Source organism: Lycorma delicatula, chromosome 3 (genome assembly GCF_047948215.1).
Source record: "Lycorma delicatula isolate Av1 chromosome 3, ASM4794821v1, whole genome shotgun sequence".
Lineage (NCBI taxonomy): Eukaryota > Metazoa > Arthropoda > Insecta > Hemiptera > Fulgoridae > Lycorma > Lycorma delicatula.
Window position 1 is genome coordinate 147612209 of NC_134457.1, and position 26821 is coordinate 147639029.

Here is a 26821-nt window from a genome sequence, read left to right on the forward strand (position 1 = left end):
GGTTTCCTCAAAATTAGATATCCATGTTTTAATTGCATGTGCTGATGGAACACGGTCGTGCCGTCCCAGATTAAAAAGATGGCGAAATACTCTACGCGCTCCCTCCACACTGTCTTTGTTTTTGTAAAACGCTTTGATAGTAAATACACGTTGCGCACCACTCCAAGGATCCATGATAACTAAATGGCAGGTTAGGTTAGAGAGGCTGGCGCCACTTATCAAGTGATACCAATCGCCCACGGCTACCAACACAACTTTCAAAATTTCCCGTTTCTTTGAACCACCTGTATTTTAAGAGTATATTGTAGCCACAATATACACTAAACTTACCCTCCCCTCAATAAATAAACCTAAATTACACAGTTAACTGTATTGTGTTGGTCTATTCTGCAGGTTGTTTTGATTAAAATTGATCTGATTGCAAATAAATTTGAATTTATTTTTAACATATTTTAACATTTTTTTGTATTTTACACTTTATATTTTTGGGATCTCAATAGGCATCATAAGGCATTAATTATTAAATTTTCAAGACCACGTTCATTCCTGTTAGTCTGGATGAGCTCCTGTTCTGCATGGATCTTTTTTAATAATTTAATTTAACCGTTTACCTCACTATTAGAAAGTAAGTTAGTGTATTCAATTGAGTAAGTTTAGTTGTACTTCATTTTCTTTTTTTTAATTTTGCTATCTTTATTTTTCTTTTGCGTAATACTGATTATTGTACCTATTACTTTCCATATTATTTCTACACGTACTATACTTCAATGTATCCATTATTCACAGCAGTCTGTAATTCTATACTTCAAAAACAAGAAAATTCATGCATTTATAACTTTCTATCCCTAATGTAAATTTAATTTTATTGTATTATTCACATATTAAAGTAAAATTTCAAATTTGCCTATATGCATGTCATGTCATCAAAAATAATCCACATGATCAAAAATGATCATCCACAAGAAAGATAAGACTGTTAAGAAATTGTTTGCAGCTTGACAAAAAATATTTTTTTTAAAATATGTTAACTTTAATTAGTAACTTACTTAAGAAGGATCTTATTGCATGACCTTTCTGTTTAAAAATTTATTCAAAGCTGATGTTAATTTACATTTTAAGGATACTTATAGTAGAGGTAAAAGCTCTATTTCATTATATTTTTTCTATGAGTCAGTTATATTATTAATTTGAAATCAAAACTTTTTTTAAAAAATACACTGAATGAAATTGTACCATAAAATATTTTAAAAGCTTACCTCAAGCATTTTTAATACTCTTTTCTACCACCCTTAGTGACTGGTAATGCTATTTACCTTGTCATCAGTTATTACTACAGGTGGTTTTTGAATACTGTTTTGTATTAATAAGCAAAACTATACAACAGCAATATACTAAATGGAAAGACATTATTCAAATGGTACACACTTTTCAACTTCATTCTTAATGAATGTCTGCCAAATTAAAGAAAAAACAGCCAGCAGTAACTATAACGGATGTTTTTGTAAACAGTAGCATTAGTCACTGATGGGGTGGTGGTCGCAAACATAACTGAACAGTTGTATGGTAACTTTCCAAACATTTTTTTATGCAATTTGATTCAGCGTATCATCACAAAAAGTTTAAATTTCAAAATAAAGTTTTATTTGTTGCTGATTAAACTTCTGAATTTTTCCAAAACATTTCTAAGAATGTTATTTTATTTTGATAAAGGAAAATTTGTGTATAAGATGATAATATCAAATAAAGAATTTTATGATTAGATAAAATTTTTGCTGTTTTGATTTCATCTGTACATTTTGGATTGTTACTAACAATGTGTGGTTGTTTTCTGATGTAATATTATTTTAATGATATAAAGTTTTTTCACCCAGAAGCAGTTGTGAAATAAATTGAGGCTATATAAGTGCATTTCATTCATGAACTTTCAATAGATCAAATAAAAACAAGTTTTTATAAACTTTAGGTAACTGCCTACATTGCTAACTTTTATGTACTATTAACTTATGTATTAGAATATCAAACAAAACTAGATGTTCTGACGTAAATCCATTTAGTAATTTCCTTGTGTGATTATTGTTCATTACATATTTGTTATTACTGTCAATACATTCTTTTAACTTTCTTTATCTGAATCAAAGCTGAATTCAAATAGTTTCATTACTGCACCTTGAAAATGAAATCCTAAGATACATAAAGATATAAATTAAGGATAAGATTCTAATGAGAGAAGAGGGTTTAATAAATTGGTTTTCATAAACCACCTAAGTTAAATAGCACTGGAAATATTTTCATTAATGGAATTTTTTGCTGTCAGTATACAGAATGTACAGCGTGGAAAAGTATTCATACTTTGCATTAAAAAAAAGAATAATAATATATGATGTTGCATTATCAGAGTGCACCGAAGTAAAACTCTTTTAAGGTGTAAAATTAAAAATTAAAGACTCATAAATAAATTAGTATATTTTTTAATCATACGTTTATTATTTATTATAAAATATTTTTTAAATATATTATTAACATAGGTTTTTAAATATAAATTTCTAATTTTACATCTTTAAAAGGTCTACTTCAGTAAGTCCTAATGGTAGTCATCAAATGTTACGTGATCTGTTTTTATGAAATAAAATGTAATAGTGTTTAATCGTTTAATAATTTTATATCTTACTTAACTATAAAGAAAATAGTGAATAGTAAAAAATATAAATTTGTATAAATTTTCATTTTACATATGGTTTAAAAAAAGTATGTATGATAAAATTATGTAATATAATTTGTGAAAAATTATAAGTGCAACAAATATAATTTTAAGGATATACAAAAGAATTGTAAAAGAAATTGTTTTTTTACAGAAGTTTTTACAGCACTTAAATAAATTTTGTTTGATTAAAATCAGACAATTAAAATTAATTTTTAGAATAATTTTAACCAAATTTTATAAAAATTAATTACATTTTTATACTGTAAGTATGTTGCCTAATGTAATAGTAAGTAATTAAGAATCTTTCATATTAATACTTTTTCTAAAAAATACATTCCATAGTAACTATCGACAAATTAACTATTTCTTTATATTACAACTGGTCAGGCAGTTAAAATTTTACTTAGGCTGAGATTTTGTAAGATTAACAATGCATTCTAATAACAATATTGCTGAATGAGGGGCAGTATTTTTCATACGCATGTCTGTGTTTTGTAACATATAGATACAAAATTTAATTTAATAAATTAATTATATTTGTTTTAGCCACCAGTAACTATTAAGCCATGGAGAGGTATAAAAAAAGCAACTACAGAAGGACCAGTATGCTTTCAAGTATTTTCAGAGTTTTGGGGTCAAGCTGATGAAGATTGCTTACGTTTAAATGTCTACACTAAAACGGTAATATTTATTTTATCCTTATTTATTAATTAAATATCCCTTCTTTTACTATATACTAAACTGGAAAATGCTCTTTTATCCTTGTAATGCATAAATAATTCTAAATATGAGGTATGATTTCTTTATATATAAACAAAAACTAGAGGAAAAGTTGTTTCATTTGTACTTTACAGAAAAGTAAAAAGAAAAGAAAAAATTATTTTACTGTTCTAAAACATAATGTTTTTCAAATGGATTTTTGTACCCACTGGTTTAGTCTAATCATCGCAAATCAACTGATTTCAAAGTCAAGAATTCTACGGTTCAAATCCTGCTAAAGGCTGTTACATTATATGGATTTTAAATACTAGATTGTAGATACTGGTGTTCTTTGGTGATTGGGTTTCAATTAACCTACATCTCGGGAATGGTTGACCTCAGACTGTACAATTCTACATTTCATTTACATTCATACACATTATCCTCTGAAGTAATACCTTACGGTGGTTCTGGAGACTAAAACAGAAAAAGAAAGAAACCAATTTATGTGTTAATATGTATTAAATTGCAGTTAATATTTTTGTGTTTAAGCTCTTTACAAAATGTTTTTCTTTTTTTAAATTTTTAGAGAAAATTCTTTGTGATAGTAAAGAAAGGATTTCTAATAATGACAAATAGAATTTATTGTGGATTTTTACCTTTTTTACAAACTTATATTTGTTGTTCAGTATAAGTAAAAACTATCAGAAAAACAAGAGCCTGCCGATCTCCATGGCTGAGTGGTAGCTTCTCAAGCTTTCATGTGGGGGGTCTCAGGTTTGATTCCTGCTCAGGCATGGCATCTTTCATACATTATAAAATTCCATTTCCATATCCCATGAACAAGCTTCAAGCTTATGTGGCAAGACCATCAAGCAAAAAAATAGAAAAAGTACAATTTTTTATTTTTTTATTTACTTGACTGTAATTCAATTATTCTTTTTCTTTTATTTTTTTTCAAGATGAAGTTTACTTTACTATAAAATTATTTATTTTAAGATTTGAAAGATGGGTGAAAGAAGAAGAAAAATTATTTGAAAAGGTAGGTAGAATTACTATGAGTGACAGTGTGAGGGTATGAACTTATTACCAAATGCCTCCTTATTACAAACCAACAATTTTCAGTACATTTCATGTAATATTAAAAATAGACCATAAAAATATAAAGTAATGCATTATTGCATACACATTAACTATGAGTGATACAGAAAAAAGTTAATTTTTGATATGTGGTCATTATAATTACAATAGCATTTGTTTGAGTGAATTCCAAAGCAGAATAAAAACTTTTTTTTTAATGTAGAAATTCTTATTTTAAATTCGGAAATTATTTCTGGATGATTTATTTATTTATTATGTGTTTAAAAACACTAGTTTTTATTATTACCTCCAAGTCGTTATACATACGTAAAGCCATAAAAAAAAATTCAAGAATGTTCTCAACAAATTAATATTTACCTATTTCTTCAACAAAATCCAAAAGTGTGTCCTTAAGTCTCAAACAATGGTGTGATATGTAATTAATGAATTAACAACTGTTAATAGGTTCTGACGAATGTAGAACAGTAAAAAAGTTTTACAACTGTATAAACTGTAACTGGCATTTCAAATGGATCTATAAATCATGTATTTTGTTGAAAACAGCAATTTATTTATCAACGTTTTTTAGAGAATAAAAGTAAGACAAAAAATATTTTTAAAAAAACACATAACGGTTAATAACAAATGGCAGGTTGTTTTCCATTTCATAAGTAAATAAATTAGCTTTCATAAGTTTTTCCATTTTTACTTCCTTATATGAAGTAAAGGAAGTACTGTGATCACGAAAAATTTCGGTTTTCAGATTTCAACACAAATATCCATTCTGACAAGTTTCAGTGTGACGTCTGTATGTACGTATGTACCTCGTATAACTCAAAAACGACTAGCTGTAGGATGTTGAAATTTTGGATTTAGGACTGTTGTAACATCAAATTGGGAACTTTCCTGTTTGATTGCAATCGACTGGGCTAAAAGTGTTCAAAACAGCCCAAAATCCAAAAATTTGGATTTTGGACTTTTTCTTAACTGCAGTAATAAGCCCTCATTGGAAGCTTTCTGATATATCGTAAGTGGTACTTCTTTTTATCGGTTCCAGAGTTGCCAAATAAAATTTTAATCAATGAAATACTTGGAACTTACAGGGGAAAGCACATTGGTTAAAATCAGACTTCATTTCCTTTTTTTCTTTAACTTTTTTTAATATAAATATATTGATTTATTAAAAATTATTTATCTCTGATTGTAAAAGATTTTTTACGATAAATAATAATTCAATAATAACACGAAAAAAGTGGAAAATATCACAAGTTATTTATGAAACACAATTTTATGTACTCTTCATTTTAAAAAAAAAATGTGTATATATAATTAATAGGCTTACAAGGAAGTCATGTGGTGTCCACATCAGATTTTTGAAATATGAGTCTCTGTTAAACTGATATGTATGTTTTTTTAGTATAAGTTTAGGTCTTTCTTCTGAAAAGATGGCTTATCTCAATTTTTTTGTTATTTTAGAAGATTTTCCAGTAGACCTGTTTAAGTTTTCTCCAAATAATTGAAACAAATTAAAAAATAAATTATAAAAAGTTATATTATCCATATAAAGTGTATTTTCTATATTTTAATATATTAAAATAATGTACCTGATGATGGGCTGAGCCTGAAACCTGTTGTACAAAGAGTTACATACCTGATAACGTAAATAATAATAAAATTTAAATATTAATAAAAAAAAATGCAGGAAATAATGAATTGTAATAATTTTCATATATACACATTGTGATTCAGAAGGAAAGGAAAATAATTTGGGAATTGATTCCAGAGCTTGAAGTAAGAAGAAGAGTTCATACAAACATATGTCCGAAAATGCTTTGTTATTGAAAAACGACTAGTGAAAAATTTGGTCCGGATTGCAGTTCCCCCGGTAAAATGAGGACATACTGAAATTTTTAAGGCATTATGTAAGGGATAAACTTGGTGGTTTGTTATGGTTTTTGACCTTAAAAATGAATAAAATGGATCCCAGAATCTTTCATGGTTTTCTTGATGTCCAATGTAAAACAGGCTAATTCAGTGGCGAAAAAAAAACACTTTTTTTTAGGTTTAAACAAATGAACTACAAATGATAGACAAATAAATGCATAAATTTTATTACAAAAAATTGTAGAGAATTTAATTCTGAGAAAATTGATTTAATAAATTCAATAAAAAACAAAAAAAAATCTTTTATTATTAAAAACAAAAGAGAAAAAATGTTAAATATTATTAATTTGTAAAAATTAATAACAACTGTAATTAATAGGTCCTTTCATATTAAAACATGTCACGGGGAGAAATTACCTGAAATTTTTAAACAATGAATGTTCACATTTATTGAATATTAATTCATTAAAAAATCACAGTAAATATCCTTTTTAAAAGCAAATTAAAAGTATTTTAAATTTTCAAGTCTAAATTTATTGTACTAAAAACATCTATAAATAACAAATAATTTACAAAATATTAAAAGATTCCACCGTTGACATTAACGAACTTTTCAACTCGTTTCCTTACATTCTTTGTCACCAACTAAATGATATCTTCACGTTCTTTTTTGATGAAGGCAGCAGCATTGAGAAGTGAGCGATTAGTTCATTCCGTATGTCTAGTTTTTGCTTGTATATCTCACATTTCATTCATTCCTTTAAACAATAATCTAAGGGAGTATGGTCCAGTGATATAGGTAGCCAATTTACCAGCCTTCTACGTCCAATCCATTTATCAGTAAATTTTTCATCTAAGAATTGTTTTACTTCATTCATGAAATGTGTTGATGCTCCATCAAGTTGATAGTATTTCAGTTCATTTCGCCAATGAGAAATTTTCAAATTCTGTAAGAAATTCATTGTTTAAAAATTCCGCATAATTTCTCCCTGAAACTCATTAATTAATTACAGCTGTTTTTAATTTTTACAAATTAATATTTCTAATTTTTTTTTTGTTTTGTTTTTAATAATAAAGGTTGATTTCTTTTTTTTTCATAGACTTTGTTGCATCAATTTTCTCAGAATTAAATTCTCTACAATTTTTTAATTAAAATTAGTACATTTATTTGTCATTTAACAAAGTTATCGTACTTCAAACCTAAAAAACTTTTTTGTGTTTTTTGTACCAAATTATTCTGTTTTACGTTGGATGCTAAGAAAACTACAGGAGATTCAGTTCTGGGATCTGTTTTATTCATTTCTTCAAGTCAAAAATCATAAGAAACCATCAAGTTTATCCCTTACATAAAGCCTTAAAAATTCCCTTATTTCATTTCACCAGGGGAGCTGAAATCCAGAACAAATTTTCGCTAGTTGCTTTTGAATGAAAAAGCAATTTGGACATAATGTTTATTTGAACTTTTCTCCTTATTTCAAGTTCTAGAGTTAGTAATGAATTACTTCCTTTTACTCCGAATCAACCAGTGGAAAAACTGAAAAAAAAAATGAGCACCAAACTATATTTTTAGTAACAGAATAACTTTCCTCATCTATTGAAAGATATTCCCCCAATAACAAGAAGGTGATAATTTTCCAGGACAATGATCCTTTTCTCTAGCAGCTAAAAACTTAAATGTGGCTTTTTTAAGCAAGTGGATTTGGTTGGCGGATCTATCAACTTGCCTCCAAAGTTGCCTGACAACAGCTCTGGATTATAACCTGTGCGGCCACTTGAAATTATTAGTATAAGAGCAAAAAAAGCAATACAAGAGAAGAGTTAGTTTTTCAGGTTATATTTCACTTAAAACCACTCAAAAAATATAGTCCCAAAAATTATAGTTTGGCTTATTTATTGAAGGTGCAGAAATCAGGGTGAAATTTTTCACCAGACGATACTTGTGAATGAAGTTTTTATGTCTACATGAACTTTCTTTATTTTCACCAGTAGAGCATGTCCTAAAAATATATTACATTCTTTGTGAATCATTCTGTATATTTCTTTCAATTTAATGAGATTATATGCTTGCAAAGATATATTTTGTTACTGAATTTTAATCAATATAAAATATCTAATATTTTTATCAGATATGTGGCCATAGACCCCATGCCCTATCACAAGATGATGTACAACTGAAACCAAATATAAAATAACTGTTCAAATAAATTCCTAACTATAAGGAATTATAAATACTCATTTATAGTATTCTTTGAAATCACAGTTGATTGCTCATATTTTAAATAGTAATCAACATATTTTAATAAGGTTTGGGTGAACAAGCAAATATTTCTTCTTGAGTTGATGTTTCATAAAAAAATTGTAGAATGTTAAACAGAATATTCCCAGGGAAAGGGAAGTTTTTTTATTATGTAATTCCATTACTGTGGAATGTACTGTGTGTTTATATGACATTAATAAATACAAAAGATGGATTAAACAAAGGATCTAAACTAGCAAACCCATTTAATGTAGTAAAAATTGATTAAATGCTTTAAACACTCACACAAAAGGCAATTAAATATTTAATTATTCAAGTACAAAAGACTATTAATGCATAATAAAACATGTGCAAAGAGAAAAAATATATATTAGGATATTAGTAAACAATATGCAAGTTTTTTTGTTCATATTACAGTAGCTCTCACTTTAATTTAATTGCCACTTAATTCAATATTGTTTTGACTAATACTAAATTCATTTTCCCTATATCATAAAATACACTGATCAAGTGTTCGCAGCTGTTTTAAAAATACTGTAAATTAATTTCTTTTTTATTCTGAAGAAAATTTGAATTAATAAAAATTAAATCACTTTTATAAAACTGTTATGACAGATGGACACATACCTGAAGTTGTTTATAATAAGTTCTTATCTCATTGAAATAAAATACTTAACACTTCTGAGATATTAAATTTAATTTTTTGACATAATATGGAATAAACCAGAAAGTCTACATTATATTGAGTTGCCAGAACAAAAATGGATGAAATACAAGCTGATGTTAAGTAAAAAAATAACAATAACTTAGCTTGTTCATGATAGTCAGCAATGAAAATTATTTTAAATATTAACTTTTCTAATGACAAACCAAGTCAAATAAATATTTACAGATACCAAAATATTCTTCATTCATTAATTTAGTTTTCAATTTTCATACTTTAAATGTAAATCTTATTGGGTGTAAAGTGTTAACTTTTTCTTTGTTTTTAATGAGATAAAAATTTCTTGTATACAGGTTTCTTAAACTTGTATACAAGAAATGAAAAAATGAATAAAAATTAATTATTAATTTTAAAAAAAGGAAATAAAAAAATAAAAATTAATCATTCAATTTATGTTATAAATCTAAAATAATTTATAACACAAATGGTGAATGAAAAATTAAGAAGTAAAATGATACTGATAACTTGATACGACTGATCATTTTAAAAGATGGTTTCCAATTTTTTTGTTTTATTAGTTGCATCAAATCCTTTCTTTGGTAAAATCACAATGGGAGTTGACTTACTGATTTTTTAAATTCTTATTGAAACAAAACCCAACCCTTTGATGTATTAAGTAAGCATACTAACGCCTGTCTCACCAATGTGGTCAATTTTTTTCTGAAACCAACAAATTGTACACATTGTTTAGAAAGATGAATTTATTTGTTTATTTAATTATTTTTTGTTTGTTGAATTTATATCAGTTGTAGTAATAAAAACTTTATGTTTCAGTTAAATGGTAATAAACCAGTTATAGTATTCTATCATCCAGGAGCATTTTATTCTATGACTGGTACCAGTTCCTGGTTTGGACCTGATTATCTCTTGGACCATGATGTTGTTTTAGTCACTGTTAACTACAGACTGGATGCACTCGGTCAGAACCTAATTAAACACTCATGCTACTGAATATACTGTATATTTACTAAACATTTTAGAAATTTAATAAAATAACATCACTGAAATGTACATTACCAGAGATGGAATGTAAAAAATTTAATAATTTTTAAAATTACAGATCAATATTAAATTTTTAAACAAGTTGTAAATTAAATTTTGTAGCACAGTATATAAAATTTTGAAGAAAACACCCAAGTCTATTTTTTAGATGATCTACAAAATTGAGGATATTGTGAAGAAATAACCTTAAGCTAATCTTGAATAGAAAACAAAGATGTATTTGATGACCTAAAACTTGCATGAGATTATAAATTTGGACTGGTTAACTTATTAAGAATAAGAAAACAATATTGGCTCTTGAATAACTAGTTAATAGTCAGTTTTGTAGAATGGAGCTGTAATTGTTGGTAAAATAGTGTCACTAGTTCTGATGAAACTAAGCCTGACTGCACATATATAGATTTATATGATGTAGAAAAATATTAATCAATATTATGATTGTTTTTATTTCATTTAATATTTAATAAATCATTTTAAAGCATTATTTTCATTGAAGTTGAATCTTAATAATAAAGTATATCTGATGAAATGAAAGAAAAACCTTTTTTCACAAATACAGAGTTTAATGTATAACTATCTACCTTAAACATAAATGCAGTTAAGAAGTTTCTAATAAAGTAACAAATTAATCAGACAAGATGTTTAGTTGGGAATGAAATCTATAAATATGTCTATATGATAAGCCATATTTCTACACAATTAATTGTGAAACTTAGATACTTAATGAGTTATTTATTGACATATTAATTTTATGCACAGGTTTCTTAACAACTGGAGATAAATATGCTGGTGGAAACAATGGTTTCAAAGACCAAGTTGAATCACTGAGGTGGATCCAGAAGCATATCAGAAGTTTTGGAGGAAATCCAGACCAAGTAACAATAACTGGATACAGTGCTGGCTCCAACAGTGGATTTCTTCATATGGTATCACCAATGTCTAGAGGTTAGATAATAGATAACTTAACACAATATGAAATAATTTTTTTTCAGTATATTAAAACTTGAGTTGTTTGATTTTACTTGTTACATAACACTGTAAAAAATATAATATTACAATTAGTAAAAACTGTCTGTTTTTTTTAGTAATTAGATGCATAAATTTGCTAGACTTCGTAGCGCAAGTGGTAGCATTTTGTTCTTTCATCAAGAGGTTCCAGGTCCAAATCCCAATCAGGCATGGCATCTTCACTCACTATAAAATCAAATTTCATCTCATCCTCAGAAACAATACCTAACGGTGGTCCCAGGGGCAAAAAAATCATAAATCTTACATCAAAAAGGAACAGAAGCCTGGAGAAGTTAATTCTTAATGTGTTTTATATAGTGTTGTATGTGGGGGGGGGGAGGGAACTGTGAGTAAGTTTAAACAACACTGAACTCTCTTGGCATTTGACATATGCATAGAGCTTAAACTTTAACCTTCCATGTAGTAATAAAGTTTAAAATTATTGTTACCCTTATCACCTTACCTGCTTTTTTATTTACCAAAGCACAGTACCATGTGCTAAGGTAACGATAAAATACATATTAAATTATCTAAAAGAATAATATTTTGGGATATTTATATAAAAAATTATTTTTGAATAACATTTTAATTTACTTTGTATCCCTCTGATAACAATTGAAATTTATTTTTACTTTGATGATGTTTCATTGAGAAAAATATAACAAAACACTTTGAAAGTTTACAGCTTGTAACAGAAAAAAATGAAACTGCTTTTCATAGAACAACTACTATTAGGATGAAATAGTTAATATCCATTACATCCACCCATAGCCACAGGTGGCTGGCTACATGACAATTTTATGAAAAATTGACATTTTTTCAATGTTTACATCAATAAAAAGTAAAACTTATCTTTTAATGACAAATGTTGAAATTTTTCATGAATTAAATTTTTAGCGACTTATTTTGTCATAGTTTGCCTATGGATATATAAAAGTAAGAAAAATTTTCATGCAGTCCGATTTTTATAATTTAGGTTATATTTTTTATCAATTTATAATTTGTTAAAAACATATCAAAACAATAAAACTGAAGTAAGGGATAGGAATCAAACAGAACAATTTTAATATCCACAAAAACATTTAATACATGAACAGTCAGTTATTACACAAATTTGTCACACATTATTTAAGGAAGCAATATCTTTCATTAAGAAATATAATATGAATACTTAATGTTAAAATGAAATATAGACCAGACTTTTAAGTTATAACAGATTTATGTGAAAGGACAATTTCTTACTTCTCCCAAAAGAACATTACTAAAATGGCATTCTGGACTGGTGCTCAGTCCAAAATTTGCAATTGAATCAGACTCAATTGTATAAAAATATACATTATAAATTTGTCTCATATTAATGAATTAATAACGCAAAGATTAAAATTTAACTTTTTTATATATTTTCTTCATAATTCTTTCTTAGGTTGTAATACTAAAAAAAACTTTAACCTTTAATTTTTGGTGATGGTACTGTTATTTACAGCATTTGTATTGAAGTGCCCCCTTATTAACATGTGTGATAAAATAATATATTTTGATCAGTTAGTTTTTTTTTAATGTGATATTTCTGTAAAAATTTTATTTTTAATTTCTAAGTTATCACTTTTATTTGAATTCATAAAGTCTTCATATTAAGTTTAATATGTAACCGTATGAGATGATACTGACACGTTAATTCAAGTTCTTTGCATATCGCTTGTGTGTGTTATCCTGAGCCACCAAATTAGTATTTTAAAATGACTGTTTATATTTACTTAATTAATTATTCTTGTAACAGGTGGATGACCAACAACAATTGCAACTGTTTTTACCTGAAAAATGACAATACGAACTAAAATGTAAAAAAAATCTTTCAACTGGTACAGGTCTATTTTCTGATCTGAAACCGATAGATGAAAATGCATTAAAAACTATCTAACTATATCTCACTTAATGGCCACCCAATGTGTTGATGACTTTACAAATTAGATTAAAGTTCAATTAAGTTATTTTCAGGATGAAATATTAAGTAATAAAAGGAGTAAATGAAGAGGTAGCCTAGTAAAACAGTCAGTTTTTACTAATCAGTAGTGAAAACCTACTGATTATGACACATATCATGAAAGGAAAATTATTGATTAAAACTTAGCTAGAAGAATCAGTAGAAGGTTTAAAGTGAAGACAAAATATAATTGCATATTATCTTAAAAGAAATAAGAGCTATTTAGAAACTGAGAATTTTGGGTATAATAGAAGAAAATGAAGGTGGATGTGGTGCAAGGGCTGATAACTATTTGATGATGATGAATCAGTGCTATTAAATAAAAAATAAAGAAATATAAGTATGAAAATAGTTTTTGAAGATTTATACCTTTTTTTTTTACTATTAACTTTGTTTTACAGTATAATATGGCCATAAACTTTCAAAAAAACATACACATGTTTTCTGTAATTACAGGTCTATTCCACAAGGTTATTGGAATGAGTGCTGGAGCTACAAATAATTGGGTAATTGCAAAAAATCCATTGAGATTTGCAAAGAAATTAGCAGGATTATTTAATTGTTCTACTGATACGTCAGAAGTAATGGTTAAATGTTTAAGAGCTGTTCCAGCTAAAGATTTAAATAACAAATTTAATGAGATGAGGGTAACCGTTTTTTTATTAAAACATTACATTAATATTTTATTATTTATTGTCATTTTGCATTATACTGTTTCATGTAAGGTTAAATAATAATTATACATTTGTTTATTTCCCTTTGTTCAAACTTGAACAATCTGGAATCGAGAATGATACCATGGGGTGTAAAAATCTAAAGAGATTTTTAAATCTGTTTCTTTTAGGAATCTAGCAATGCTGTAAACATTACTATGTTGTGTATATTTATTCTTTTACATTGTAAGGAGACAAGAATAAATGATGTACTGAGTTGTTATTTATAAATTATTCTTAGAAATTTAAATATTCCATAATAAAAGGAATAAGGAATATTGAAAATATTTACATTGAATAGTTTTAAAACTGTTGAAGTGTAGTATTGACCCATCAAATGAGAGGATGCATCTTCCTCAAATTTGTCTAATGAAACTTAGGTTAAACGCAAGTCCATAGTAATTCCAGCAGGTAAATAAAAATCAGATATGCTGCTTGAAAATCAAATAGATATGAGAAAAATATTATCTTTACATCGATCATTGGGTAGATAGACAAAAATGTATCCTTAGATTCAGCCTTAGTGTTCATGCTATTGTGAGGAAAATAGTGTCTGTGATCATTCCCACTATTCTAAATACTGTAATCCATATAACTTTATGTTAAATAAAATGCACCGATTCACTTGTTCAAATAATTGTTTAATGTTTCTTTTTTTACTTTTTTATATATTTAATTATATTATATTTTTATATGTTTGACATTATTGTATTGTATTTTATTATAAATGAAATGAGATGAACATGTTGTGTATACTTATGAATATGAGAGTGAACAATATTATAATCTTAATGAAATGCATCTATTAACATCAGCTGTACTTAGGCTAACTAGATATACAGTTGTAAAAAAGAAGAAAACAAGACAGTACCAAAATATATCATAAGAAACATAGATAAATAACATATGAAGAGAACACTTAGCTTAAGGGCTGATATAGTAATATATAAACCAATGCTTACTAACAGTCGCAATATTATTTATTAAAAATAATACTAGGTAAGATGGCAAATGTATTACTTAAAATATAATGGTTCTGGAACATCTAGGGGGAGTAGCTTCTTGGGAAATGAAGAATGTGAGGTAAGGTAAAATTCCTATGTCTAAAATCACATTCAATGAACTGGTACTGTAAACCAATAAAGTTAAGAACTTTGAGTACAGTTCACTGCATTTTTTTTTGCAATTTTTAAATGACCTAATAGCTAATGCACTACAAATACACAAAAAAAGAATAGTATCAGTTTTTTGTTTTTTTTATAAAATAAGCTACACGAAGTAAATTAAATAGTAATGGATGTATAATATGCATGTTAAAAATGTATGCATTTCAACCTTCCGTTCGAAGGTTGTCCCAAACAGGTATTTATGGATTTCTTAAATTTTGAGGGGCTATCTGTGTTTAGTAAAGATATTACCATTGATTACTAATAATTTGCACATTCAATAAAAATTCCAGTAAGAAGAATCTTTTAATAAAATAAAAATAGTCTTTCCTTAGTAATGTTTTTTTTTAATGAAAATTAAGTCTTTCAGAGTATCTAATCTGCAACATTTGTTTATTCATAATTTGAACAAATACCATTTATCATTTGCATGATAACTGGCTTTTTGATGAGCAACAATGTAGTCATTTATCTTGTGCCTTGCATAGGATATTTGTTTTTGAGAATGGGTATGCCAGTTTCGAGTCTCAAATTGGGACACCTCTAATTATTTTTTTTTATGAACACTAATAATATTAATATTTTCTAAAATGAAATAGTTATGAAACAAATAATGAATTGTTTGATAGGTTTTAGGGGGAATTCCTATGGTTGTATTCGGCCCAGTTGTTGAACCTGATCTGGGCAATGGAGAAGAAAGATTTCTTACTGATAAACCCGCAAACATAATTAAGAGTAAACAGTTCACCCATGTTCCAGTTGTTACAGGAATTACTGAGTATGAGTTCATAAGTTGGAGTCAGTGTGAGTTTTTTATTACCTTTTGTATTTAATTTTGTTCTATCATGTAATGGGCACAGTAATAAGTTTTAAGCAAAATGAGATCACTACTAATACATAAAAACTGAGAAAAGAAAACCAGTTTATCTTGTTATTGTAATTTAAATTCCCATTAGCCATTAATAAATAGCAAATGGACTAATGAAATATTGGTATTATGGGCTGTATCAAAACTGCAGTAAGATATAATTACTTTCATTTGATGAAAGTTTAATAACCATACGTTCAACATTCTGCAATTAAGTAGAATTCCTTCACATTAATTAATCTTAAACTGGCTTAACAAATTCCAGCCAACTAGTACTACTCTAAGTGTAAATAAATAAAAAATAAAAACTGTAATGCCTTCAGAGATCATTATTAAGTGATTGATCTGTGATTGGTGCCTATAGCACTGTTTCTTGAGAGGCAGTCTTTGTTATTTCTGGTATTAAGCTCATTGATATCCTTGTGACTGAGCGCCATTATGATGCTAAGAAGGTCGGCCAACTTATCTCTGGACGCATAAAAGAAAGAAGACAACTAGGATTTCCATTTATGGCAGGTAAGGTGAACTGAATCACCCAATGGCCAGGCCAGAATATGCATGGAATTTTTCCTGATGTGAGAAGTTCTGGACATGGTGCTTTTCATGGTAGGTTGGCCAGATTTGGTTTGATTAATTCAGGCTTCTGTCCCGAATGTTGGGCCATTGATGATGTGCGCCATGTCTTATATGTCTGCCCCAGGTACAAAGTTGAACGTACCAAAGTAGCTACAGAGCTCACAAGGAACAATTATGGTTTTGATCTGCAAGTTAATTAGAAAACCAAAAGGGAATGGAACATAATTTCTGGCTTCCTTAGATTCTTAGCTCTGAGGAGGATGGCTGAGGGGATCTGATACTGTTATAGATATACAAATAGAATAGCAACCTGGATACTAACTTCACCAAGATAGACATTTTGGCATTAAGCCCCAGTTAGCTTAAATATTTGCTGTTAGGATGAGATGGATGTATGGAGAACTCTGTGGGAGCTGCGGTGTGAGAGGGTGTAGATATTGATCTCACTCCCAAAAGCGGATCAGAGCAGCAAAAGATAGGATATGTTTTCATTACAGGCTTATTAAATTTGAGTGAATTGAATTGTAAGACAAAATTGTCATTGTGATCAACATTTATTTTGTCGGTATTAGGATAGTAAAGACTTAATTAAGTAATGATGTGAGCACATAGTCTAATTGAAGTTAGGTATAGGAAGAGTCTTTATGTGAAATTTTTAGTGTTAGAGGAAGGCGCAGGGATCACACTTCTGCAAATCAGTTAGTCTTGAACTTAATACATGTTTACAGTAGCAATATGTAAACGTTCAGGGGTACTCTAGGGTATTATCTAACAAAATACAGCTACTAAAAAACTTCTGCCAAATGATTTACCTTCAAATCTAGAATTTTTCATTACATTTCAAATGTTGTTGTCTGAAAATCCTAAAGTTTTCAATAATTGATTATGTCAAACAAAGCTCATTTTCATTAATCAGTTTATGACTACAAAAATGATTATCATTCTAGGGTTAACAATAATCTGTGAGGGATAAGGAATAATTCCTCTACGTAACAAAAAAGAAATGGCTGTGAGGTACATTGTTTCAGTGTCTGATGTCATTAGTCTGTTCTCTTTTTGGAAAGTAATGAAACAGTGCCTTTATCATCTCTATATTATGTTTAAGTTCATGATCTTTTGCTTAATGTTATAAGTGTTTAGGAGTTGGTATTCCAGATAATGACCGTACATGTGGTAAAGATCCAATTTTAATTGTGTTATATTAAAAACGTTTTCAGTTTGATTGATTTAATTCAATGGTAAAAAGGTATGGCCATGAAGATCTGTTTCTTCTGTGCGTGTCTTTAATCTTGGATATCTTATCAATAAAGCTTGAACATTACAGGAACTAAAACCAACATTAAACCACAAATCATAGCTGCCACTGACATGAATATGTAACAGAAAGTTGTAGAGAGTGGATGAATGAATTGCTGAATGTGTAAAAAGATAGCACTGACTTTAAACAAATATAATCATTTTAAATTTAAGTTTGTAACTGTGTGGTCATCAAATGTTAACAACATTTAAGTTATTTAATGTCACATTATTTTGACATTTAGTACATAACCTTACGTCAAAACTTATTGCTGTCTCTAATCATTCATTATTATGTCCTTGTAGGGTCAGTCAAAGATGATTTCTGAACTCAGGAGTAATTTCCACAAATATCTTCAGTTTTAATGATAAAACAGGAGATTTTTTCCTGTTCTACCAGATATAAACTGATAATTGGCTGGTTATCTGTTAGTATAGGCAAAATTTTCATTTTATTTATGACTTAATGCAAAATTATCTAGCCTTGACTAGTTTATTGTACATAAATAAGAAGCATTGACAATAACTAATAAGCCCTAATTTTCTAATAAATGAATAAAGAAAAAATCTTTCTTAAATAATAATAGTAAAATCTACCTCTACGAATCATGAGAACTTGCTGTTGGTGAGGGAGCTTGACTGCTCAGTGATATAGAGTAGCTGGACCGAAGGTGCAACCATATCGGAGGTATCTGTTGAGAGTCAGATTAAGGAATGATTCCCGAAAGAGGGCAGCAGCTCTTTCAGTAGTTGTTAAGGGCGTAGGTCAGGACGACTTAAACGGCCATATCAACATCACTCAGACCTCCGAGTACTGCACAGCTGAAAGCAATGGAAACTACAGCTGCTTTTTTTCCAAGAAAATGTAGCTCTGCATTTTCATATAGCAATGATGGAGGCGCCTTCCTTGGTAAAATATTCCAGAGGTAAACGAGCCCCCCATTCGGATCTCCGGGTGGGGACTAATATGGAAGGGGTCACCAGAAAATTAAAAAATAACATTCTACGAATTGGAGCGTGGAATGTTAGAAGTCTACAAAAAAGGTGGTGGTTAGAAAATTGAAAGAGGGAAATGAATAGGATAAATGTAAATGTAGTAGGAATTAGTCAGGTTCGGTGGGAAGAGGAAAACAGCTTTTGGTCAGATGATTTTGGAATAATTAACTCAGCTTCAAATAATGGGCAGGCAGGAGTAGGTTTCGTAATGAACAAGAAGATAGGGAAGAGAGTAGAGTATTTTAAAATGCATAGCGATAGAATCACTGTAATAAGGATAAAATCAAAACTTAAACCGGCAACGATTGTTAACATCTATATGCCTACAAGCACCCATGACAATGATGAAGTAGAGTGTGTATGCAAAGAAATTGATGAAGTAATTAAACACACTCATAAAAGGAGGTGAAAATTTAATAATAGTTGCAGATTGGAATGCAAGCATTGGAAAAGACAAGGAAGGAAATATAGTGGGTGAATATGGGCTGGTCAAAAGGAATGAACGAGGGAACCGATTTATAGAGTTTTGCACGAAGTATAATTTAGTAATTGCCAACACCCAGTTTAAAAATCATAATAGAAGAATATACACATGGAAAAAGCCAGGGGATACTGCAAGGTATCAGATAGATTATATCATGGTTAAGCACAGATTTACAAATCAACTCATCGACTGAAAAACTTACCCTGGAGCAGATATTGATTGCAACCATAATTTAGTGATAATGAAATGCAGATTGGGGTTTAAAAACCTGAAGAAAAGGTGTCAGATGAATCGGTGGAATTTAGAGAAGCTTGATGAAGAGGTGGTAAAGAAGATTTTTGAGGAGGACATCGCAAAAGGTCTGAGTAAAAAAGATAAAGTAGAAAATGTAGAAGAAGAATGGGAGAATGTTAAAAAGGAAATTCTTTAATCAGCAGAAGTGAACCTAGGCAGAACAAAGAGACTTGTAGAAAACCTTAGATTTCAGACGATATATTGCAGCTGATGGAAGAACGTAGAAAATATAAGAATGCTAGTGATGAAGAAAGTAAAAGGAACTATAGACAATTAAGAAATACTATAAGTAGGAAGTGCAGACTAGCGAGAGAAGAGTGGATTAATGAAAAGTGTTCAGAAGTGGATAGAGAAATGAACATTGGTAAAATAGACAGAGAATACAGGAAAGTTAAGGAAAATTTTGGTGTATATAAATTAAAATCTAATAATGTGTTAAACAAAGATGGTACACTGATTTATAATAAGAAAGGCAAAGTTGATAGGTGGGTGGAATATATTGAAGAGTTATACGGAGGAAATGAATTAGAAAATGGTGTTATAGAGGAAGAAGAGGATGAAAGGGGAGAAACAATACTGAGATCTGAATTTAAGAGAGCATTAAAAGATTTAAATGGCAGAAAGGCTCCTGGAATAGACGGAATACCTGTAGAATTACTCTGCAGTGCAGGTGAGCGATTGATAGATTATACAAACTGGTGTGTAATATTTATGAAAAAGGGGAAGTTCTGTCAGACTTCAAAAAGAGTGTTATAGTCATGATACCAAAGAAAGCAGTTGTAGATAAATGTGAAGAATATAGAACAATTACCTTAACTAGCCATGCATCAAAAATCTTAACTAGAATTCTGTACAGAAGAATTGAGAAGAAAGTGAAAGAAGTGTTAGGAGAAGACCAATTTGGTTTCAGGAAAAGCATAGAGACAAGGGAAGCAATTTTAGCGCTCAGATTAATAGTAGAAGGAAGATTAAAGAAAAACAAACCAACATACTTGGTTTATAGACCTAGAAAAGGCATTCGATAACGTAGACCGGAATAAAATGTTCAGCATTTTAAAAAAATTAGGGTTCAAATACAGAGATGGAAGAATAATTGCTAACATTTACAGGAACCAAATAGCAACAGAAATAATTGAAGAACATAAGAAAGAAGCCGTAATAAAAAAGGGATTCCGACAAGGATATTCGCTATCCTCGTTACTTTTTAATCTTTACATAGAACTAGCAGTTAATGATGTTAAAGAACAATTTAGATCCAGAGTAATAGTACAACGTGAAAAGATAAAGATACTACGATTTGCTGATGATATAGTAATTCTAGCTGATAGTAAAAATGGATTTAGAAGAAACAATGAATGGCATGGATGAAGTCCTATGCAAGAACTACTGCATGAAAATAAACAAGAACAAAACGAAAATAATGAAATGTAGTAGAAATAATGAAGATGGACCCCTGAATGTGAAAATAGGAAGAGAGAAGATTATGAAGGTAGAAGAATTTTGTTATTTGGGAACTAGAATTACTAAAGATGGACGAAGCAGGAGTGATATAAAATCCAGAATAGCACTGGCGAAACGAGCTTTCAGCCAGAAATATAATTTGTTTACATCAAAAATTAATTTAAACGTCAGAAAAATATTTTTGAATGTACATGTTTGGAGCGTCACTTTATATAGAAGTGAAACTTGGACGATCGGAGTACCTGAGAAGAAAAGATTAGAAGCTTTTGAAATGTAGTGCTATAGGAGAATGTTAAAAATCAGATGAGTGGATAAAGTAACAAATGAAGAGGTGTTGCGGCAAATCGATGAAGAAAGAAGCATTTGGAAAAATATAGTTAAAAGAAGAGACAACTTATAGGCCACATATTAAGGCATCCTGGTATAGTCGCTTTAATATTAGAGGGTCAGGTAGAAGGAAAAAAATTGTGCAGGCAGGCAACATTTAGAATATGTAAAACAAATTGTTACGAATGTAGGATGTAGGGGGTATACCAAAATTAAATGACTAGCACTAGATAGGGTATCTTGGAGAGCTGCATCAAACCAGTCAAATGACTGAAGGCAAAAAAAAAAAAAATTTCTATGTATGGCAAAATATTACTGACTGGAATTTAAATAGTTATGCCTAAAATGCTCTATCAGATATTTTTTTTGTTTTTAATTTAGGTAATGATAGATTTTGTAAGCAAGTAATGTTATTAAATATTCTCCTTTTGAAATGTATTTTTTCAGGTGTCAGTCTATAGCATTGTACATGAGCTGTGTCTTCTGGTCAGTGACCCACAGATTCACTTTTTTCTTTATTTTCATTGCAATGGAAATCTACCTTTTAATTTAACCTAATTTATATGTGCAATACTATTTCATCAATATTATGCATAATGTATTTACTGTGTTTTATTTTACTGTTAAGCATTTTCAATTCTTAAAAGTTGTTCAGTGAGATCAATCCCTTGGTGAGAATAAAAACATATACGAGGCATTTAATTTTTTGTAACAATTATTATTTTCAATGTAAATATTGGAATCAGTTCTTACTTTTAAAATACATTTTAACATTGATTTCTGTGTTGAGTATTGCTTATCTTTCTTAGCTTCATTCTTTTATCACATATTGCATTTTGGAATCACTCCATTGTCAAAACCTATCGCATTGGTACTTTTAAATTTCTGTTAATCTTTATATAGCATTTGGTCAATGCCCCTCCATATATTTGATGTCATGGCCTTATGGGCCAGAAATATCTGGCCTTAAATATAGGGAGGGGCATTGACTAAATGCTATATAAAGATTAACAAAAATTTAAAAGTGCCAGTACAATACGTTCTGACAATGGAGTGGTTCCGAAACACAACTACAATTGATATAAGAATGAAGCTAAGAAAGGTAAGCAGTACTCAACATAGAAACTATAGTCATCTTGGCAAAAAATATAATAGTAATTAATTATTATCTTAATATCAACAATTTTAATACATTGATGTTATGTTAATTTTTTTAGATGTTTTAAATAATGAAACACTGAGTAAACATCTGATAGAAAATTTTGATTCCCTTGCTCCAAGCTTATTTGATTACGATGATAAGAATAAGGAAGAAGCCCAAAAGATTACTAATACGTTTAAGAAATTTTACCTTGGAAATAAACCCATTTCTAAGGATTCTGTACATGAGCTTGGACAGGTAAATATATAAATTATTAAAAATTTACATTAATATAAATACCTGTTTTTTTTTTTAAAGATTGCTTACATTAGCTGGCATGTACATTTTATACATGGATAATGATGTTTGTTTGATGTAAAAATAAAGTTGCTGTATGCCAGTACACAGAAAAAAGAAGAAAATATTCTTTATATTAGCTGAAATTTATCTATCAATACATAAAAAGTTTGGTGATAATTACATTAGTAGTATTCTAAAGTTTTCCCCTTTTTAGTGCTAATATAATTTTAATTTATGATATAAGAAACTGTATAGAGGTAGGAATCATATTTCAAAATAACTCTTTTTTGTAAACATTTAGTACATTAAGATATAAGTTACAGTTAATCACTAAAAAGTATCCTTTTAATTTTTTTTCTCTGTAAAATCAAATTACCTAACATAATTCCTGAACGAATGACTTCAAAAACTGGTTACCTTCTCCCTTCTCTTTCATAAGTTAGTATTTTTTGTACAACCACACAAACAGTTTTATTTATTTATTCTCTTAAGTAATTACCAGCTACCTCTCAACTAAGGTTATATATAACAGTCTGATAAGTATGAAAAATGAATGATTATAAAAATGAAAGAATTTCTCTTCTATTTCAAAATTTACATTTGATACTAACACACATAATTTATAAGAAAATCTGCTTGCTTACAATGGTCTGCTTCTAATATCTTTACTTGAAATTACTTAATAAATAATATTCCTTCTCTTATTTTATAATCTTCATTTCTAATACTTTATTTTTTCTAAAACATTTAATAGTTTTTTACCATCTATTTTAATTTACTTAAAAATTAAAGTGTAACTATTAAATTTATTCAAATATTAATTATCTATTGTAGTATACCTGATTAGTACAATTTAGTTTTTTATACCATTATTAGGTTTTACAAATTGCTTTATTTTATTTCTTATGTTTTATATCCTCATTAAAAGGATCTTTTTTTCTTACGTCTATCTTTAATTTTTTGCATGCTTATTTGAGCTGCAAATAAAGATTAATTTTTATTGCTATATGTTTGTTAGGTGCTACAACCAGTGGTTGTAAGTAACTTAACATTGGACACAAGTCACTCACAAAAATAATATAGGCTTTTCTATGAATAACATTTATCCCATGCCAGGCTTCCCATCATGATATTACTTCCTCTTGATCACTGGATATAAAATCAAAATTTATTATAGTTCAAAAGTCTTGCAATTATGTGTTTCCTTCTTTGACCACATTATCTTTGCATTTTTAAGGTAATGTAATTTATTTTCTAAAATATGATATCCCGTTTAAAACTGAGATTTATAATACCAAAAACTTATCTAAAGCATTTTACATTTTATTTATGGTAATGCAAATGAGAAATCTTGAACAGATTTCTTAGAGTTCATTATAGGATATAAGTAATTTATAAAATAAAAATATGATCAACAGTTCATGGTCATAAAAATAAAATATTGGTAAGCCGGCAGAAAAAAGTTATCAGTAAATACAAAGTAAAAAAGTAAATTAAATTTCCATTCTTCAATCAATTATTAGAAGACTAGACATAATCTTTAACTGTTCTTTCATAAACAAATAAAATTATATAAAGTGTATTGAAATAATTATCACTGCTTTTTTTAATTTTGATTTTAATAAATCTTTTTGTTTCAGTGGTTTTCTGATTTTTCAGTTATATATGGTGAATATACAACAGCAAAATTACTCTCTAAGTACAGTGATAAACCGGTTTACTTTTATAAATTAAGTTATAAAGGACTTTACAGTCACATGAGAGAGCCAGTTACTAATCAAACAATCGGTAAGTTTATTTGTTACAGAATAATTATTTGAAAAATATACTTATTTATTTTTAATTACAAATTTAAGCATAAGATGGTTAGGAGATTGCTTTATATCAGTTATATTTCTGGACAATTGGAAGTTATTTAAAAAAAGAGTTTAATTATGTGAATTTTTGTTAAGTAACTTATTATATGTCTATTCAACTGTAAGAAAAGTTATATAATTGATTGCGAATATTGTACAGATTTATTATTACTTTTTAACATAATTTTTGCACTGAACATATACTGACATTTTTGAATTATATAAACAGACAACTTGCTCTCTTCTACAGAAATGATAAATTGTTTTGTTTTTTCTCCGACGAAAATAGTTGTTTCTGAATAGTAGTACATAGTACAAATTTGTTAGTGCTTGTTTTCACATTTATTAAGATCAGAGCACGGGCCAGAAAATAAAGGAATGGTTTTAAATAAACCTTTATTTTATTTTATAATTAATTTATTGTTTTATAAATAACCTTTATTTCATAATTTGGGAATTTCTGTAATATATTATTCCATTTGTTTTACAATCCTTTAAACTAGACGTATGAATTCATCTGTACATTATGAATATAAAATGTTTTCATTTACTAATAATATTAATCTGATGCTATGTTAAGGTACTAATAAAATAATCCACTTACAAGTAGAATAAGTTGTATTAACCATGCAAAAAGTTGTGTTTAAAGTTAATCTGAACTTGAATATTTGGTCATAGAAGAATACTACTCCCTCTACAACTTGATGTCTCCATAATCAAATTTTGAACAAACAACACAACTATCATTTTAGGACAAATTTCTGAGGTGACTTTTCTTGTTTTTAATTGAAGTCTAATTTCTCAAACTAGTATTTGTTTTTTATTGAATTTATTATTTATATTAGTTCTCAAAGTTAAATTTGAGAATTTAAAGTTAATAGGGAATTTAATAAGTTATTTTAAGCCAAATCTAAAAAAAAATATGTTGCTTAACTTGAATTTTTTGAGTTTTTATTTGACTTCTATCAAAAAATATTTACAATTCTGTACCATGTTCTATTGTATTTTTATTCATACCATATTTTTATCAATTTAAGGTCAAATAATATACAAATACACTAATTACTTACCAAAAATTTTAGTTTTACATTATATGGAGCAAAAATCAGAGTGAAATTTTTTGGTAGTTTTAACTCCATGAAAACAACCATTTCCAGATCCATGCTTATGACTTTTTTCTTCTTATATTTAGATCTGGAACCAGTTCCTGAAATAAGTGTCCTTTCGTGGTGCAACAGTCTGTACGAATATAAAACTACTAAAAAAAAACACACACACACACACACGTATATAAACATATTTTTCTTATGTTTATTTTCATTTTGAAAATAAACTTATATAAATAAGTTTATAATTTATACTTATATAGTTTTACAGAAACAGATTTTCTATCCAGTTTTACTAAAATTTGTAGATGTGTTTTTTAGGTCCAGTCCATCATGATGATCTTATATATTTATTCTACATTGAAAGAGGATTTCCAAAATTTACAGAAAGTGATCCAGATGCATTTATGGTTAAATATGAAACATCATTTTGGAAAAACTTTGTTATGAATGGGTAAGAATAAAATGTAATGGGCAAATAAAATATAATGGGTTCCTTGATATACACTGGACATTCTTAATAAGACATTATCAACATTAAAAAATAAAAATAAATCACAGCTGTCTACCAATAATTTGTGAATGAAGATAAGCAAATTGTAGCACTGCTTAGGTCATAAAGTTAAAATCATTTCTAATGATCTTGCATTATCCACAAAAATTGTTTAAAAAAGAAAAAAAGTTTAAAATGAATGAAGATGCATGTCCAATAAATTTACAAGATAAAAAGACAAGTCAAATTACTTTGTATTTAAACATTTTTATTTAAAAGAATTTACAAAAATATATTTTAAGTTTTTCAAAATAAAATATGATATCTAAAAAAAAATTTAATAATCTTTCTTCTGTAACTGAGGATTTAGTTATTGGTTCAAAAAATTTCTATATGATTTCTGAGGTT

The 26821-nt window shown here is 28.1% G+C and overlaps 1 protein-coding gene across 2 annotated transcripts in view; it reads left to right on the forward strand.

Annotated features, from left to right (window-relative positions):
- The window catches only part of LOC142322091 (esterase E4-like), a 42450-nt gene that overhangs the window by 14470 nt on the left and 1159 nt on the right, over positions 1-26821 (forward strand). Inside the window, exons 2-9 of one of the 2 annotated variants that reach the window (XM_075360766.1) lie at positions 3248-3382; positions 10120-10264; positions 11107-11292; positions 13793-13983; positions 15845-16019; positions 22735-22916; positions 24599-24746; positions 26242-26374. In XM_075360766.1, coding sequence (XP_075216881.1) covers positions 3248-3382; positions 10120-10264; positions 11107-11292; positions 13793-13983; positions 15845-16019; positions 22735-22916; positions 24599-24746; positions 26242-26374 — 1295 coding nt within the window. The remainder of the gene's footprint in view (positions 1-3247; positions 3383-10119; positions 10265-11106; positions 11293-13792; positions 13984-15844; positions 16020-22734; positions 22917-24598; positions 24747-26241; positions 26375-26821) is intronic. The other variant, XM_075360767.1, reaches the window with a different exon arrangement.